Source organism: Zootermopsis nevadensis, unplaced genomic scaffold, assembly GCF_977971745.1.
Source record: "Zootermopsis nevadensis isolate Lab colony 2312 unplaced genomic scaffold, Znev_1.0 Znev_ptg000030l, whole genome shotgun sequence".
Classification (NCBI taxonomy): Eukaryota; Metazoa; Arthropoda; class Insecta; order Blattodea; family Termopsidae; genus Zootermopsis; species Zootermopsis nevadensis.
Genome location: NW_028259162.1, coordinates 19177903 through 19197332, shown reverse-complemented (window position 1 = coordinate 19197332; position 19430 = coordinate 19177903). Strand labels below are relative to the sequence as shown.

Here is a 19430-nt window from a genome sequence, read left to right as displayed (position 1 = left end):
TGATCGATTTATATTTTGGAACATCTTTTACACAACATGTTTCAGTTATTACGAAACCATCATCAGGTGTAAAATATATCTAAGAACTTAAAACTCAATTATGATTCCATTTGGTGATGTTTTATGCCATTTGTTTTTCAATTTTGGGCGAGGTGTTGTCTTTTCTTAAAAATTGAAAAACAAATGGCATAAAACATCACCAAATGGAATCATATTTGAGTTTTAAGTTCGTAAATCTTATACACCTGAAGATGGTTTTATAAAAACTGAAACATGTTGTGTAAAGGATGTTCCAAAATGTAAATCGATCAATCGATATGGAACATCAATGATATTTTATTATCTTAATTATAAGAAATTTTAAAATATTGTGATAAGACGGATTAAAATAAATAATTGTTAGAATATTCACAATATGACGCAATTACACTATCTTATAAATATCAAGTCGCGAAATCTCTAGTATAATATTTATAAGCATACATATCATACGTATATTTATTAACAATTTTATTTCTATGAATAGCAAACAAGTTACACTCAGAGTAATTTTTCTCCCGAGTCCCCAGAATGAAATCGACAAAACTTTGTCGGGAGTATCGATACTGAGTACCGATGCTGGTTAATTCTGAATCTTCCTTTACCTTCGAAATAACTTATTTTTACGTCAAAAGGGATGTCAGTCCTTACCTGAGGCGTTTCCTCTTCTCCGCGAGGACGAACATGCTGTTCAGACTAGAGGAACTGCTGTTCTCACGTGTGGGAGGGTTTCCTTCTGTCGGAAACAAATCGCTGGCTTCCTCCTCTGGGATTTCGCCTTCGACTTCCTGTTGGTTGTCATCATGTCCATCCTCACACCCCACAATGAAGTTAACCTTCTCCTGTTCCTGACGTTTCTCCTGAGAAGTCGAAATTGCCTCACCGCCGCTGTCCATCGTCACAATGGCCGGCGCACGATCTGCCACAGAAACAGCGGTAATCAGCCAGCGAAGGACCTGGTTCATCGGGACTGTCGTCGCAAACATGGGACCCAAGGGTACCGGGGATACTGGCCAAGGGAACTTGACCTCCACAACCTACATGAGCCTATATGCTGAGCCGCTATGGTACAGAGCCACCTTCATCTTTGAAAAACTTTAAATTCCGGTAAGGTTAGGTCTAGGCAACACGGAGTTTTCCTCCGGGGGGTTCCCCGGTTTCTCCGTGGCATCCCAACAATTACTCCATTCACACACAGAAGAAGGCAAAGGCAAACCACTTCTGGATCATCTGCCAAGAACGTATATGAACAGGTCCCAGGCCTTGCCCAACACAAGTTATAAATTTGAGCACCACCGGGAATTGAACCCGGGACCCCAGGCTTACGCAAGTTCACATCACACAATGCACAAAATAAGTTAATCAATCCGGTTTTCATTCGGTAACGTTAAAAAACCCCAGCAAATTAGTTATTTTCACGTAAAGACCTCAAACACGCGCGAAGTGTGCCAATGAGTTATGCAAGCAGAGCATCTCTGGTATGTGTGATTATCAGCGCGGAGAGCTTGCCTTCTCTTTTTGTTGGTTCAAAGACGTGTTAATTACAACGTTACACAGCATCCACTGATAACGGAGAGAAAACCACGAAACTCTGAAAAACTCTTTAATTGTATTATCCCGGTATTTCCTGTAGGGACTTAAGAAAACCACGAACATTTTGAGTCAGTTACCCAGCGAGTTTCGGAGAAGCAGATACATCCTGTAATGTGGCGTTCGTTAATTCGTATTTCGCCAAAGCCGAGTCAGTGTTCATTGTTCAACTCTTCCAGGTGATGATAGAGTTGCGTCATATTGTGAAAATATTTTATTATATTATTTAGTGTTCTGTCTGACGACAGGTCCATATGAACAGGATCCTTCCATCCTTTTCTCGGACTGGGACCTGTTCATATACGTTCTTGGCAGATGATCCAGAAGTGGTTTGCCATTGCCTTCTTCTGTGTGTGAATGGAGTAATTGTTGGGATGCCACGGAGAAACCGGGGAAGCCCCCGGAGGAAAACTCCGTGTTGCCTAGACCACGGCCTTGCCCAACACAAGTTATAAATTCGGGCACCGCCGGGAATCGAACCCGAGACCCCAGGATTACAAGGCCAGCGTTCTAACCGCTAGACCACCTCATCTTATTATTATTTAGTGTTCTGTCTGACGACAGGTCCATATGAACAGGATCCTTCCATCCTTTTCTCGGACTGGGACCTGTTCATATACGTTCTTGGCAGATGATCCAGAAGTGGTTTGCCATTGCCTTCTTCTGTGTGTGAATGGAGTAATTGCTGGGATGCCACGGAGAAATCGGGGAAGCCCCCGGAGGAAAACTCCGTGTTGCCTAGACCACGGCCTTGCCCAACACAAGTTATAAATTCGGGCACCGCCGGGAATCGAACCCGAGACCCCAGGATTACAAGGCCAGCGTTCTAACCGCTATACCACCGTGGCGGGTGAAAATATATATTAAATTAATTAATCTTGTCCGTCTAATCACAATTTAAAATTTAAAATTAAGATAGTTAAAATACCATGTGATGCTCCTTATCGAAACATTCGATTTACATTTGGAACATCACTTTCTCACTGCATGTTTCCAGGTGAAAATGTCAGTACATGTGCAAAGTAAAGCGAGAGTCTGCCCCAAAAAATATCTGAAAAATCTTCTTTGAAAATTTTTCACCAATTTTGCAGGCTTCTGAGACCAAAATAATGCACTGATTTCAAACCAGGATCCTGAGAATAAACAAGTCGCGGTCTACTTTTAAACATTCTTGCCTTGAGGAATTGAATAAAACCACGAATACGAGAGGGGTTAAGTCATCCACTCGACCGAGTGATCGCCAACAGCATTCCCGCGGGATCCTCGATGCCCTCGGAAGGGTTCTGGGGCGCCCACGAGAATTTTAGAATATTCACAACGACTTCTAAATGTTTAATGTTTTACTTGTCTTTGCACGTAGGAGTATATTCTCTGTCATATCTACGAATTCAGAGGGATGAATAATGAAATTGACACAAAACAGAATTTCATTTTGAAGCGCGTGTTTTGGGGGCTGGAGAGGACTTAGGTCGGCGTAACGTAACGAACAAAAGTGACTATTTTTTTGTATTCCCAATCGTTCTTAAGTTGTGAGAAGACATTAACCGAATGAGATGTCTGCTTAATATTACTGACTACAACACTGACTTGTGTCATTCTGGTCTCTGTCGGTTATACATCCCTCTGCCATGTGGCGAAAAAGTGAGCCAACATTTACGTTGATCCTGCTTATCACCTGTTACCAGCGTCTCAGTCATCATCAGGGCAGGGACAATATGATCCTCTGAAACGTCTGCAAGAACAAACTTTTACACGGTACCAGCAACAAAAAGGAGGATCGAGAGTGAATCAACTTGAATGCTTAAATCAGTTATTAACCTCGTATGTTTGAATACCAGGAGCTCGTTAAAAACAGGATCTGGTAACTTTCTGATGACGTAAACACGCATTTCTCTGACAAAGAGGTGCCTTCCAAGAAAGTATTGAGGCAGACGAGAGGACAGGCGTAATTCCCCGTAGTTCAGTTGTGTTTCAATGTATGAAGCCAGGGACCCAACCTTTCCAGACCTGGGGACATATTCAGCTTTTCTTAACGACTTGAAAGCCGGAAGGCTTATAATGAGGGCAATTTATTCAAACTTAACGACAATTTATTACAAATGACACTAAAATGCTATTACATACTGTACAGAGTGAAACGAAAATCGCGCACAAGCTCTAAAGAGTGCGATTCCAAAGTCAAAAATTTTACAGAACACATGCCCTGAGACGCTGTTTTCAAATATACAAAGTGCATTGCTTTGTGTACTCAAGACGCACAGCGAACAAAACTCCTCAGTTGTGGCCGAATGACCGTGGAATCCACACACGGCAAATACTTCGACATGCTCATGTAATAGTCGATTTGGTGCTGCTGCACGGGGATACGAGACACGTCATCCCGTTCGACGTCAACAACACGCTAAGGATGACCTCTTTTCACGCAATGTTCTGTGGACACACGAAACGTGGATTGCGCGTTAGGGTGTTTTCTACGAGTCTCCTCCCGGTACGGGATAATCCTCACGCTATCCGCGAACGTGGTTACCAAGTCCGCTTCAGCGTTTGGGCCGTGGGCCCCTATCCGCTACCTGATAGGCTGACTGCTCAAAGATATCGTGATTTTCTTAAAACTGTTCTACCGGGGCAGCTTCAGGACGTGCCTCTGTGAGGCAAAGTACGACGCAGCTCCTGCGCACTGTGAGGAAGATCTCTGGCAGTGGTTGAACGTGACATATCCAGGAAGGATTGGACTTGAAGGGCCGACTCCATGGCCTCTAGGTCGCCGGATCTAACTCAGACGGATTTTTTCTTGTGGGAGCCCTTAAAGGGGAACGGTTAAACACTCCATTCCAGGGGTATCAAATATCTCGCGGAAAGAATTTAAGCATCTGTGACAACGGTCGACGCTAACGTGGTAAGGGGATCACACTGTGAATTTCATTCCAGTTTTTTCTCAATAACTATCGTCAACAGAACCAGTCAATAGTGAGATATTTTACACAGTTTTTTCTGCAGTAATCTTTCAATTTCTGTTACTGGATTCGCATATACCGTTCTCATTGCTGATGAACAAGGCGAATCTTATTACATGTTTCCACAATCATCAACTTTTAACTGCTCATAGCGGCAAGTACTGCCTATCGACGACATTAACAACGTGTGATTCCAGATATCAGATAAAAAAAGTTGTCAGTGGAACCACGGTTCCGGAGAATTTGACGTAAATACGTCTATACGGAAAGGAAGTTTATATATTGGCTTTATTCTAAATATTTCCTTCATACATGCTTTATATTTGAGATAAGTCTGATTAAGACATTGATTATTCAACTTCAGTTAGTTACGCTTAAGATGGGGCTGTGGTAGCTGAATGTAATGTAAAGTAATGTAATGTAAGGTAATGTAATGTAAGGTAAGGTAAGGTAATGTAAGGTAAGGTAATGTAATGTAAGGTAAGGTAAGGTAATGTAATGTAATGTAAGGTAATGTAAGGTAAGGTAATGTAATGTAATGTAATGTAAGGTAATGTAATGTAATGTAATGTAAGGTAAGGTAATGTAATGTAAGGTAATGTAATGTAATGTAATATAAGGTAAGGTAATGTAAGGTAATGTAAGGTAAGGTAATGTAATGTAAGGTAATGCAATGTAATGTAAGGTAAGGTAAGGTAATGTAATGTAATGAAATGTAAGGTAAGGTAAGGTAAGGTAACTATGTAGGTAACCATTGTTGTTTATTTGTTGATAAACAGATGACGTTTCCAAGGTAACATAAAATGAAGTTACACTTTTTCGTTTCCCTTTTTCGTAACACTTTTTTGCCGAATGACACTGACCCTAAAACATAGACGTATTTACGTCAAAAAAAATTATCACGCAAAATGCCAAAGTATTACAGACAAATATTTGCGAGGAACACAAAAGACATCGACGGGCCTCAAGCTGCCCGCGGACTGAGAACCCCTGACATAGTCTATGACGTACACAAGTCAAACAAAATATTACCGTCCGTGACGAAGTGCGAACCACTCTGTGACGCTGTACTACCAACAGCAAACAAGTACAAGGCGAATCGTCTGCATATACGTTTAAAATAAACACGCTGTGGAATGCAAACATTTACCTCTTAAACTCAGTATTTGGAACACGCTGTTTTAAAGAACGGAGATTCTGACAAAAGTTCATTGGGTCTCAACGTAACAGTGAGACCAGTACTTCCAACGTGTGGTTTAACATCTCCGAGGTGATTTTCTGAAAGGTTGAAGCAAACTTTATCTTGAGGTCAGCAATATCCTGAGGTCGTTGACCACACAAAGTTCTCGACAAACCCCCTAAACAAGGAAACCGGGCGACGTTAGGTGCGAATTTGGAGGCTAGTGTTATGGAAATCACGATTTGTATCGGTAAGTGCGGTGGTGATCCATCATGCTGGAAAACGACCATGTTCAAGTTTTCCTATTGCAGTTATGGGACACGAGGAACAGATGATTTAGGTCCCCAGCGCAGTCTCCTCAGTGAAGAAAATTAACCCACAACTTGATTGCAAGTCGCTCGTCAGCAAACGTTAACCCTGGGACTTGATCTTTCAATTTCGTTGGCGATACATCCTCATCTGACGAAATTAATATTCACTCTGTCACTGAAGTGGAATGTCGCCTCATCTCTGAAAAGCCATCTGTTCAGAATATTCATGTCCGATTACGCTCGTTCGCATACGAGGTGCGATCGGAAAGTTTCTAGACTGCGCGTATAAAAACCCCGTACACTTATCTCAGGTATTAAATTCATCCATCACCCTCGAAGTAGTTCCCCAGGGAGTGAACACAACGATCCCAGCGCCGCTGCCAAGCCTGGAAGCATCCCTGGAAATCTTTCTTTGTCAGCCTGTCAAGCACCATCTGCGATTCTGCCTGAATCTCTTCTATCGTCTCAAATCTCCTTCCCTTTAGCTAAATTTTCATCTTTGGGAAGAGGAAGAAGTCACACGGAGCTTAGAAAGGAAGTTGGGGTCGGTTCTTGCAAGATCTTTGAGCTCCTGACAAACGAGAAGTCGATTCTGCTTCTGGTCCTCAGACAGGATGCGTCGCATGTGGAGTTCTTCCTTTAGAATCAGCTGACAGGTCCCATAGCCTATCCCAACAATGTCGCACAAGTCGTTGATGGTACGACGTCGATCTTCGTGAATGGCCTGCCGAATCTTCGTAACATTTTCGGGCGTTGTGCTCGAAGATGGTCGTCCAGAACGCTCGTCATCATCGACAGAGGTTCGGCCATTTTTAAAACGTGAATGCCACACAAAAGTTTGTGCACGACCCATTGCGGACTCCCCAAATGCTTGTTTTAGCATTTCATAGGTTTCCGTAGCCGTTTTGGCGAGTCTTTGGCAAAATTTGATGCACACGCCATTCCGAAATCGCAGGAGGGTCGGTGTAATGCACTACCAAAACGCCCGTAACTAAGAAACAAATGCTAATTCGATGATGCCGGCTGGCACACTGATTCACTATGAATGTAGGCCGCACCCCCTAGCGGCAGAAGCTCGTACTACATCCGGTTCGCCCTCTATTGACACAGTCTTGAAACTTTCCGATCGCACCTCGTTCTCTTGCGAGTGGCCCGCCACTTCTAACGCAGTCCTAGACAGATCACGCCGTCTTATTTCAAGTGAGGCATTCAGCTCACTTTCTGCCCGCACCAACCGAACAGGAGTGTTCCGTCGGTCAGGGGACTGAGAAAAAACGTTCGCGCGCGGGTCGGGTTCAAATGACAGCATTCAAAACTCGGGCTTAGATAAACTTCGCGTTCGGGCCCAGGATTCCTCTGGTCGGGCAGGGTAAAATTCTAAGATTTCGACCCGTGCAGACATCTACCAGGAAACCTCTCATCTTGGTAAACACATGGACCTACCGCCTAATTTCGTATTACTGTGCGTGATCACACGATAGTATCAATCGACCTTGAGTCTTGAAATTTTAGACTTAGCTCGAATTATGTAATGATTATATCACATGCAGATATGTTACTGAACAATAATAAAGAGACTTGTACGAACTCTATGTACTCCATATGTGAAACTTTATTTAGGACTTTTGCTGTATTATTTGAAACAAAACATTCGCAAAAGTTTAAACAAAATTATTACAACTTTCAAAAAAAAAATCACCAATATTACGTTTCAACCTTCATATAAACTAACCCTGTCCTAATGTTACCTAACCCAAGAACATATGCTAAACTACACACTTTAAGTGACCATGATTGTAAACTGTGGACTCGTAATTTTTTTAACGTTACATTTGCGTCTCGTATTTGGTATGTAGAAGTGTTCATGTCGTAGACAGGGGCAATCTGAATAAGGCTATTTTCGTATTCATATGTTCCTCTATTCTTATGCCAGATATATATTAACTGGAGTCTTTGTCTTCATGGGATTTGTATAGGGTGGGATAACCCAAGGCACATGGAATAATTACCCCGTATATCGTGGGAATTCCGCCTAATGTGCTTTTTCAAAATTTTATCAAAAATCACACGTAGAGCAGAAATTAATACAATATTTTCCGTGTGTTGTCTTCATGATGAATTACTCTCTAAGACTCAACATTTAGTTTTTGTAAACAGTGTTCATTAAGCAAGAAAATTTAATTTTCCCTTGAGGTATAGTTGCCGTATACAAAATATTCCATAATCTGTAGGAACATTTTCAAGTAACTTGATACAAAATGACAATAATTTAGTTTTTCTTCCGAAATACGATACCACACATTTCACGACCCAACATTAAATGACGCTCGCGAGTTCTTGAGTCCGGCATGTTGGTACTACTCGCGTGAAATTACGAAGCTCAACGTTGGGGGTGACTTCAGAAAATCAGACCAATTTATTCAAAAGCTGAAAGAGGGGCCAGATATATGATTTGACGCTTTCGCGACGACGTAACTCAATAAAATATTCTCGGGTCCTCAGCCGCGCCAGACGGTTAAACGATGAAACCGACGTTTCAGGGACCATCTCTGTCCCCATCATCAGGGTTCTGACCGGTTTCATCGTTTAACCATCTGACGCGGCTGAGCACCCGAGAATATTTTATTGAGGGTTCCACATCTCGGAAGACAGCTTCTTCCTTCAAAACATAAGAGGCTTAAAAGAAATTTTATAAAAGGCTCCAAAACGCATTACCCCCGGTCTCTTCTCATGGAGTTTCCCATCTTCTTGCTTTGATCAGCCTAAAATTAAGCGAAGAGCGAAACAGGTACCTCACATTTCTTAACCACAGTTATGCTGAAAGATGCCCGAATTTATAACTTGTGTTGGGCAAGGCCGTGGTCTAGGCAACACGGAGTTTTCCTCCGGGGGCTTCCCCGGTTTCTCCGTGGCATCCCAACAATTACTCCATTCACACACAGAAGAAGGCAATGGCAAACCACTTCTGGATCATCTGCCAAGAACGTATATGAACAGGTCCCAGTCCGAGAAAAGGATGGAAGGATCCTGTTCATATGGACCTGTCGTCAGACAGAACACTAAATAAATAAATAAATGACAAAGAAAGTGCCACTACAAGAATTTGGATTACGATGAGTGATTTCACGTGTCTAATGATCAGACGCACAAGATAGAACCGATTAAGCTGGCACAACCGAACATACATCTGTGTTGTGCATTTTTTTTTACGTAAATACGTCTATAAGGAAGGGTCATTCGGCAAAAAAGTGTAACGAAAAAGTGTAACCTGGTTACCTAGGGAACGTCGTCTGTTTACTCGGCATTGTTGTTACCTATAAAACATTTCATTACATTACCTTACCTTACATTACATTACTTTACATTACCATCATCTACCACAGACCCATCTTAAGCGTAACTAATTCAAGTTAAATAAGCAATGTCTTAATCAAACTTTACTCAATCGTAAAGCATGTATAAAGGAAATATTTAGAATAAAGCCAATATATAAACTTCCTTTCCGTATAGACGTATTTACGTCTAATTCTCCGGAACCGTGGTTCCACTGACAACTTTTTCAGTTTCCTGTTATTTCATCTTGATTCGGTCCAAACATCCTCCTCAGCACTCTGTTCTTGAACATCGTGAGCCCAGTATGCAAACATAACCTCTCTTGCACTAATAGATAATAGTTACCTTGGTGCACAGCACGAAAGAAAGAACAGATCTTCATGCACTCCACAACCAGTCAGCAACAGAACGCAAGAAAACTGCGACTTTAGTTTCAAGAACGACACAACAGATAAGGGTCCAGACACACGAAATGAACCGCAGCGGACGGAGACATTTTACAGTGCTTCACAAACTATGGTTCACCAACTTCTGTGGTGTAACAAATGCCGTCATTTTATCCCTGAATTTTGGACGTTAATAATTCTACAGAAACATGCATTTCCTGCCAATAACAATTTTATTTCGAAATTTAAAGTTACAACATGCAACCACAAGAAATGGTTGGCTATACAGGGTTATTCATAATTCCCTGACGCATTACAAAAAATCGCCAGACTTGAATGGTGCAAAGGATTGTAACGTGCGACATGCCGATAGAAAGAGACACTCTCCAAGTTTCGCTGAAAAACTGATTTTCAGCGACGAAGCTACGTTTCACGTTTATGGGAAGGTGAACAGATACAATGTAGCGGTTATGGGGAAGTGAAAACCCACGATTCACCGAAACTGAACGTTTTCTGTGCCATAACCAAAGAGAAGGTGTACGGGTCATTCTTCTTCTCCGAGACAAACGTCAATGGCACGTCCTATCTTGAGATGATGCAGGAATAATCATCATAGTCACAGCGATAACTTCATCTATCAGCAAGATGGGGCTCCGCCACACTACCATCGCCTCGTCAGCTGCTACCTCAACCAGCATTTGCCACAACGTTGGATCGGACACATGGCTGCCAACTACAATGCGCTGCTTCGTTGGCCACCCCGATCGCCTGACCTGACGTTAACGACCAGGTCTTTTTACCGCCTCTGAGCTACGAAGACAAATCATCGCTGCCATCTCACAAATCGATCGTGACATGCTGCATCGGGTTATGGGCGAAAATACATTATCGGCTTGACGTTTGCCAAGTCACAAAGGGCTGACACACAGAGCATTTATGAGGTATGCAAAATAAACTTGGAGAGTTTCTCTTTCTATCGGAATGTCCTATGTTATCATCCATTGCACCATTCAAGTCTGCGACTTTTTGTAATGTGTCAGGGAATTACGAATAAATATTTACTTATATTTATGGCGAACACACATCACTTCTCATGCCCTATAAATATATCCATATAGTTTGTGAGAAACTTTCGTACGATCTTACCTTCGAGGTTAGGTCTGTCAACGTTCACTTACAAGTCTACAGTATTTGTAGTTTTGTACGTACATACATTGCCTGATCTTCCAGTTGTATGGTTATTAATCTACTACTTCCGTTGGAATCTTTATACGTCCACAAATATTTTGATTTAAAGTATACGTTACACGATACTACATAACTTCTTTCTTGATTTTATAAAGCCTATAGGAAGCTTCGCGAAATACGATTTATTAATGTTCTATAGTTATTTAGTGTTTCATGTATTTTAGGAATGTATCCCAATCTTAACAGTTGGTACTATTTGGGGCAACAAAGCCAATGTAAATGGAAAGTTGATGGCTAAAAGCGACTCGGAATGTCAGCTTTATTCACACTAACAACACAACAAAAGCTCCAGTTACAGTAACATCCGCTGTATCATATTTGAAGGAGCGTACACACGAACTATACTATAAAATGGGAGCTACCTTCCTTTCAACAAGCTAGGTTGCGTGTACCAAATTTTTTATTAATACATAATTATTGTCACATCGGAAGACTATTTATTCCCAGTGACATCCAAGTTCTTCCTCTTTGGTATGTAGCAAAATTTCATACGTTAGATGTTACTAATTCCAGAGGTTCCTTAAATCATATTCAGAGATATAACAAGATAATTTAGTTGGGGAGGTCAGTCACCTTCCCAGAACACAGAAAAACGCAAAGCAACAGACATTCCCCTATTGGACGCCGTCTACTTAGTTCCACGACAATGCCTGAAGTTGGCAGAACTGTCGTTACCAATGAAATGTAGTAACGAATTCGTAACCTGCACTCTAATAATTTCCTATTGCGTTTTCTACTGGCCTGGAGCATCGGCTTATTTATAAACTGGAGACTGCGTAGTTCTGCACTGAAGCGTCTACCAACTTCCGAACTGGTTCTAAACCTTCCTAACCTAACCTAACTTTAGTGTCCAAATACTTCCGAAATGGAGCGTGTACCAAATTTCCACTTTTCAATGTTGATAACCACCACTGAATCAAACGCATGCCGACCAATAACTTTTTAACCATCCCTGAAACAACTGCGTGACCACTCAGTTGTAGCATGCAAGATGTTCTTGTGGCGGTCAAGTACTGCACGCGTCGTGACCATCCGCTGATAGCAACCCTGACCCTGTGAGATCTCAAGTAAAATCATCTGATAACAGCAGCGTCAAGCTACAATATTTTATAAACACGTTCCTTTCCCTTTCACATGTTCCCCGTTTCAAACTGTGGACAGGGACCAGGTCTCCTGGGCAACATTTCCCTTGGTACGTCCAAAAAAGTACAGGTTGAATCTGAATCACACTCACGAATCGAATTTGCATTCAGGAAGACATTATGTGCAGATTATTAAATTCGGGGAATGCTCGCTACCATGCAATGCCTTAACAGCTGCTGTTTTGGTCTTGTGTTAAGGAAAGAAACAGACGAGGAATTTATTGACTAGATGAGCCGCTATTAGCTTCTCAAGACAAATCCTGGTCCTTGGGTTTAATATATAACTTAAATTCCATCGCCTTCTCCCATATACTTCATAATTCACCACGTTTTCAGAATCAATAAAATGTTCTTGGGCTATCAACCATGTCAATTCAGGTGCAAGTGCCTTCCCCATCATCAAGTGACTTACTAGTTGATACAGCATCCACCACAATTTAATATTATAGTCTCGCTAACAATTACAACTTATTTATTACCTTTCTTATATAATTTCCTACAAGTTTAGGCTTTATCTCAACATCTTCAGGGATCACATATTCATAAATACAGCCAAAACATGTAGGAAATATTATATAATAAATAAGTTGAATTTGATGGTGATAATATACTAAATACTGGCTATAAAAATTTATTTATTCTAAATTCATCTATACTTCTTCAATAAACACAACACTTACTTCTCACAAGGAATCCAAAGGTTCAACACCATCAACACAGTTCACCATTATTATCTACTATTATCAGCTGAATTAAATATATATCACTAAACTCTGTTTCCTTAAGACCCATTTAAATATTCTGTCCCTCCTGTTTGACTCCCCAAGTAGTCTTTTCCAAGACACTTATCATCATAATTTTTCACGTATTTCCTGTTCCCACCACGTGACGTACATACCAATATAATTATGATCTCAAATTAATGACTCCAGTACTACTTTTTAGAACAGTTTCCCATTACATAAATCTCTTGATTCATTAAATGTTCAAAGCCATTTACAGTCATCAGATACGAAGAACAAATATTATTGTCAGAACACTCTTTCTTACTTAAGACTATGAGTTTTCCATGCACGATCTGGTTTGATTGTATGCATATTTTGTCATCAATGTCAAGTTCCTGTTGACAAGTACTTTTAGAGTGTAAATTATATGCGTGAGATTGTTACGTCAGAAACACATCCTCTGAATTCTTGCTTGTCATTATGTTTAATTATTCAAACACCGTGGTAGCAAAATGATGTTTGACACCACTGATACCAACGCCTGCTATAGGACACAATAATGTGCTATTTCCAACCGCCTCCTGTCCCACAATTTACCATCCAAAAATTCATTTTAATGTTATTTCCTTCTATGTCTTACTAGTGCACATTTTAAAAGTGTTTTCCCCACCTGAATGTTGCATGCATTCCTCATCTCTCCCACTACATTATTGCCTATTACATAGTTATCTCCTAACAACTCTCAGTGGTCTGCATAAATTACAAAGTACAGTATGTAATATCATAAACTATTCACTTATTTCATCCTTCCTATATCCAAATGTTTTTCAAATCAACTAAAACCTACAATGGATTATTACAATTGGTACACCCACAGAACCTATAAATGTAAACAAAAATTTCCATTCTTAAATTGAGTGAATGGTTTATAAGCTAACAAAATTCTGAAATGGGAATAATTTTCAAAATTTCGTCCACTGAGTAATTTTTAAGTGCCTATATTATGAAGCCTATTAAGAATACTGTGATCTTTGAGGTATAACTTATATTAAAGATACTGAAGCGTACTTATAGACTGTCGTTGTCTATGTTAAGTTGCAATAATTTTTTATGTTAAATGAATTTAGAGTTTGACCTTGAAATCCAGAAAATTAGTATGATTAAAATATTAAATAAATAAATATATATAATATGTATGTAATTTAGTACCTGAAGCAAAAGTCTGTGCCAAATTTTGTCAAGATATCTCAATGACAACATATTAAAAATATTTCCAATTCTTATAATTACATCTATGCTTACCAATGAGTATGGCATTTTGTATTTTGTTTGCAATTTATTGTGACTTAATGCTGTGTCCTACTAAGGTGGCAAACAACATGGAAAAACTAAAATCACAGAATTTTAAATACAGGTTTGAGTCACTTCTCTGTTCACATATCGTACCTGTGGTGCAGAAGCAACTTTTTTGACAACCACAACTTTTTTTGCTTCTTCTACAAAAATACAGGAGAATTAGAACAAATATTACTTTTAACGGGGAACTTTTGACACCACAATATGGTGTTTGCGAAAGCTGTGGAGAGACTATCAACAGAAAAGTCTAATATGTGAAGATTCAATCTCAGAAAGTGAAATAAAGTGTTTTCAAAAATGATGTTAGTAATGCAACTGACCTATAGTTGGAGCTAGAAGTTTTTTCACTTTTTTATACAGAGACCTTTGAATATTTAAATTATTTTGGGAAGCTTCCTTTGACACGTGACTGATTACAGATATAACTTAAAGAAACAATAAAGTGTGAGCAAGTTTAGAGTAATTTTGTCGATGTTCCATCATAATTGCAAAATTTCTGACTTCAGACAATTAATTTTTTATTTCATTTGCCCTTGCAGACATATAATTTATATCTGGAAAGTTTCTAGGGATTATTTTTGTCATGTATTGTATTGCCTCTTCCTCTGTAGGGCTCTCTGTACCACTGTTGAATTTCTCTACAATTGTTACAAAATAAGCATTGAATGAGTTGCTATGAGTTTAGGACTGTTTATAACACTATTATCTACCTTTATTGATGGACTTTCTTTTACTGCGGAATGTTTGACTGTTTCATCTTCACATTTTCCAAATAGTTCTTACTTTGTTATAAAACTGTAATGTATGTTTTGCCTCTCTAATGACCTGAGTTAAAACTTTGTAGTAATTTTTATATTGAATCGTCGCTACTTGGTTGTTACGAGTTGGGTTATTAAGATAAAGGTGACGCATATGTTTTCAGGATATTCTGATACCTTTAGTTATCCATACACTGCTTTCTAATACCTTTATTTTTTTGTGTTTGTTGGAAAGCTTGCTTCAAAAATTCTTACAAACATATTTTGAAATGTGTTTCACTTTAAATTAACACCATAACCATCATTATATACACATTCCCAATTTTCATTTCTTAGATGGGTTGCAAATTCTTTTATTAGTCTAGATTGTTTCCTGAAATTGTAATTTGTGACAACTAATTTCATGTTACTTTTCATTACTAGCTAAGCATCATGGGCAGACAGTCCATTTATCACATATTTTAATGAATACTAATCCTGCAGCTTTGAGCAGCTTGGTTGATAATGTGGACATCAATTTATATTGGAAAAATATTACAGAAGAAACACAAATTTTGCCAAAGAGAGTCAAAATTATTATGTGTTAAAGCTAAATAAATCATGTGAAAAATTATTCAATCAAAGAAAGCATACGAAACTGCTAATAGAGGTAATATGAAAAGTGTAGGACATAAAACTACAAGAATTGTCAGAAATAAACACAGGAAATATCTCTAAGACAACAGCAATAATTCTGAAAAAACAAAAATACTGAATAGACCTGTACAGAGGCATAAATGAACTAGACTTTCCAGGAAAAAAGTATCACTTAGGCAATAAGATGGAGCAAAGTATCCTAAAGAAACACTAATAATTAGACAATATGTTACGCTCATATTACAATATATCCTGGTATGATAACAGTTATCTTTTCACACGAAGCATATTTGATGGATACCATCCACAAATTTTTACCATCATTAATTATTGTTATCACAACTACTTCTATCATTATATTATACAAAACCGTCATTATTTTAGCCCATTCTCACTGTTGCTGGGTCAAAGTCTTCATTTTAGTTTAAGATTTTATCACACCTTTATAAATTTAGAAAAATTCTTAATATTATATATTGAATACACTATGCACGACAATTATACTTTTAATTCTTGAATTTGGCATTTAGGAACAAATGTCACGAATTAGAAGGGTGGATATACGTATCACTTTCGTGCTTTGCGGGTAAATTAACAAACTGTCAGGATTGGACAAGCTAGTGATCATCAGACCAGGACAGAGAATCTGATTGGATACACACTAGAATATGACATGCATATCGTCTGTAAACGGTTTGTTCATCCCCTATTTATAATTCGATTACAATACAGACTTCCAACTTGTTTATTAAGAGAACTTAGTTGTTCATATTAATTAAAGGTAGATAATGAAACTGTACTCACACCAAACGTTTCCTATGATGATATTGCAACTTAATAACACAAACCACCCACTTCAAATAACAACGCAATTATGACACGAAGTACCTACATATTACAACCAGTTCATTGTATTAATTGTCACAGCACACATAAAATCTTCCAGACAATTTATAATTATTAATAAATAATATCCTTTAAAATCCTATAAAATGACTGTACGTTCACCTTCTAAGCGGTCTACCATGACAAGATGGTCCTTAAATTTTTCATTACGAGTACTTCCAGATATTGGCGCAATTAAACGCTGTTGTCGCACTTAGTGGTGCCACCTGTTAGACATAGCGAGTACTAAGACAGCAGTATAAAATTGAGTCTGTGGTACCGTGTACTAATAAAGTGGGAGCTATAACACGTATAGCACAATCTTCCTAAGGTCGCCAGTTCGAAGCTTCATACGTATATATAAAATACATTAGAAAGAACATAACCTTAAGCTACAGAAATGTATATATCCAATGTCTTATTTAACAAGAATTGTGCAGTTCTGAACGTTTAGAAGTAATTTCTGACTTCAGATGCGTGGTTCTGAAGACAATCATGCAGTCTAATAGATTACAACAACAGAATTTTGCTCTCTTTTTTAGACCATTTGCCTAATTTTAGCACTTTTACTAAACCAAAGATGTAAAACGGAAGTCAAGTCATGATGCTATATGCTTAAGTTGGTATTATGTGTGCTGCCAACAGTACAATTCCCTTTGAAAGACTTGGCAATCGAAGCTGCAAACGGTACGAGGTAAAAAAATAGTTGTCAGTTAGGGCAATACATGGTTTGAAAATGTCATTTTAAAAATATGAAATTATTCATATACTTACCCAAGTGTTAGGTACTTAAGGAACTTTGAACTGACAGGAGCATTTTTATGTCCTTTCAATAACAATGGATCCTTGGCTAAGTACAGGCACTGTGGAGAGGGAGGAGAGGCTGACACTGAAGTTCGAAGACAATTTCGAACCAAGTGACCGTCTTCCAGATTCTGTCAAATATTTAGCATCCTTAGGTAACATGTTTTATCATGCCATTTGTGTTGTTAATCTGCGTGAAATAATTTAAAAGATATATTTACAAATATATAATTTCCTGTATTTGATTGCAGAAAAAAGGCTGGCAATATTGAAGGAACGTCAGAGTAAGAAAGATCTTATACAATCCCTTGAGGAAAAGCACAAATCGTGTATGTTGAGGTTGATGTCAGAAGGCAGTAGTAACACAGCTGTCACTCAGGAAGACTTTGACTTGGATGAACCAGTTCACATCAACCACCCTGCTCACACATTGTTGAGGCGGATTGCACCCGAGCGCCAAGCAATAACTTTGGGTGAACTTGTTGAACTTCTGAAAGCTGACCAATTAGCAGAAATTCTAGCAGAAGAAGAAAATAATAGTGCTAGCAGTCTGAATAATTAAGTTTCCATAAAGTTATTGTGAAATTAATTGACTGGTTAAAATGACAGACATACAGAAATTTTTCTGGGGACAGAAGACCTACTGTTTGATAACAGGTGCTAGCAAAGGAATTGGACGCAAATTTGCTGTAGAATTTGCACGCAGATTTGCTGCCAACTCGCTTTTGGTCCTTGTGGCCCGATCTGAATCAGGTTTGGTAGAGACTAAGGATCTTGTAAAAAATGCTAATGCAGATGTTAAAGTTAAGGTGTACCCAACAGATCTTTGTAAACCAGATCCAGAGTTATTTCTTCAAATGATACAGACATCTCTCACAGAATCTGGGTGTAACCCTGCAGATTTTGATTTATCCTTGATAATTCATAATGCAGGTTCAGTTGGGGATGTATCAGAAAACACTTCCAATATGTCCAACCCAGATAAATGGCAGGAATATTTCTCTCTAAATCTTTTTTCAGTTGCATGTCTCAATTCTCAGTTTCTTAAAGTGTTTTCTGAAGGATCAGTCAAACAGAGGAGTGTTATTAATGTCACTTCCCTTTGTGCAATCAAACCATTTAACTCAATGGGATATTACTGCACTGGAAAGGCTAGTAGAGAAATGTTCTTTAGAGTGCTGGCAAAAGAGAATCCAACACTTACTGTTCTCAATTATGCTCCTGGTCCAGTAGACACAGATATGGTATCAGAAGTAATAAGTGGCACTGGAGATGCTGACATCAAACAAATGTTTGTAAATCTGAAGAAGGAAGAAAAGATCCTAACTGTTGAACAGACTACAAATAGAATTATTGAAGTACTTGAAAATGGAAAGTTTGAATCAGGACAGCATGTGGACTATTATGATGAGTGATGTACTCTTCAGAGCTTTGTTATGATAATGATTATAATTAATAAAGAATAACTACTGACATTTTAGGTTGGAGATCATTGGGGATAACTGCAGGCCACTTCTCAAGATATGTTACTTTGTTCTTTAAGTTTGACACAGGTTTTATTATGTGTTCTTCACACAGAAAGAATGCATATAAAGCTAGCTATATGTATATATCCAAAAATAGGGATAGCCAACTTGATGACCATGGTAGCCAATGCAAATAGAGTAACCATGAGACTGGGGAAACCATGGTAATGAAGGTAACTTTAGTAACCAAGGTTATCCTAACCATGTAGGATTTGAGGTTTGGTCCTGTGTACCAGGGGGGAAAAGCATAGCTTGTTTGTTTGCTGAATGGTAGTTAAGACCTGGCTCTCATGTAGAGGTTGGTGAAAGTGGACTTCCTGTGTACTCTTTTGTCCCAAGGAGCCATCCACTCTCATAGTTACAGGTGATAGGGGGTGAAATTGCTTTTATCACAGATGGATAGGACAAAAGTAACATGTTCATGAAGTGCTGTAGTCCATCATTATCACTCACAATATTAGCTATAGTTGGCATCATACAAAATAATATTTCCAGCTTTTTAGAGGCACTCCCTGGCCCTTGAAAAACACACACAACAAGAGGTAAATGAAAAATTG

General features: G+C 38.9%; 3 protein-coding genes across 4 annotated transcripts in view; 2 read left to right on the top strand and 1 right to left on the bottom strand.

The window, feature by feature from the left end:
• ACC (acetyl-CoA carboxylase) overlaps positions 1 to 16643 on the bottom strand; it is an 83032-nt gene extending 66389 nt beyond the window's left edge. The window contains exons 1-2 of one of the 2 annotated variants that reach the window (XM_087358623.1): positions 16463 to 16643; positions 691 to 958 (exon numbers count right to left, since the gene is read on the bottom strand). In XM_087358623.1, coding sequence (XP_087214749.1) covers positions 691 to 935 — 245 coding nt within the window. In that variant the 5' untranslated portion in view covers positions 936 to 958; positions 16463 to 16643. Of the gene's footprint in view, positions 1 to 690; positions 959 to 9752; positions 9908 to 16462 lie in introns of those variants that run through there. The other variant, XM_022069588.2, reaches the window with a different exon arrangement.
• Positions 16644 to 16905: 262 nt separating this feature from the next.
• Positions 16906 to 17932, top strand: LOC110832491 (Sepiapterin reductase). The gene is made up of 3 exons (XM_022069556.2): positions 16906 to 17230; positions 17404 to 17502; positions 17599 to 17932. The coding sequence occupies exons 1-3, from the start codon at positions 17155 to 17157 to the stop codon at positions 17907 to 17909; spliced, it is 486 nt and encodes a 161-aa protein (XP_021925248.2). The 5' UTR covers positions 16906 to 17154; the 3' UTR covers positions 17910 to 17932.
• Positions 17933 to 17949: 17 nt separating this feature from the next.
• On the top strand, positions 17950 to 18822 carry LOC147872208 (sepiapterin reductase-like). The gene has a single exon (XM_087358626.1). The coding sequence runs from the start codon at positions 17950 to 17952 to the stop codon at positions 18760 to 18762; it is 813 nt and encodes a 270-aa protein (XP_087214752.1). The 3' UTR covers positions 18763 to 18822.
• Positions 18823 to 19430: the final 608 nt, after the last annotated feature.

Coding starts and splice junctions, on each gene's coding strand:
- LOC147872208 (XM_087358626.1), top strand. CDS start 17,950: ATGACAGACATACAGAAATTTTTCTGGGGACAGAAGACCTACTGTTTG.
- LOC110832491 (XM_022069556.2), top strand. CDS start 17,155: ATGCTTAAGTTGGTATTATGTGTGCTGCCAACAGTACAATTCCCTTTG. Junction 17,231..17,403: donor GGCAATCGAAGCTGCAAACG/GTACGAGGTAAA, acceptor GGCTAAGTACAG/GCACTGTGGAGAGGGAGGAG. Junction 17,503..17,598: donor CAAATATTTAGCATCCTTAG/GTAACATGTTTT, acceptor ATTTGATTGCAG/AAAAAAGGCTGGCAATATTG.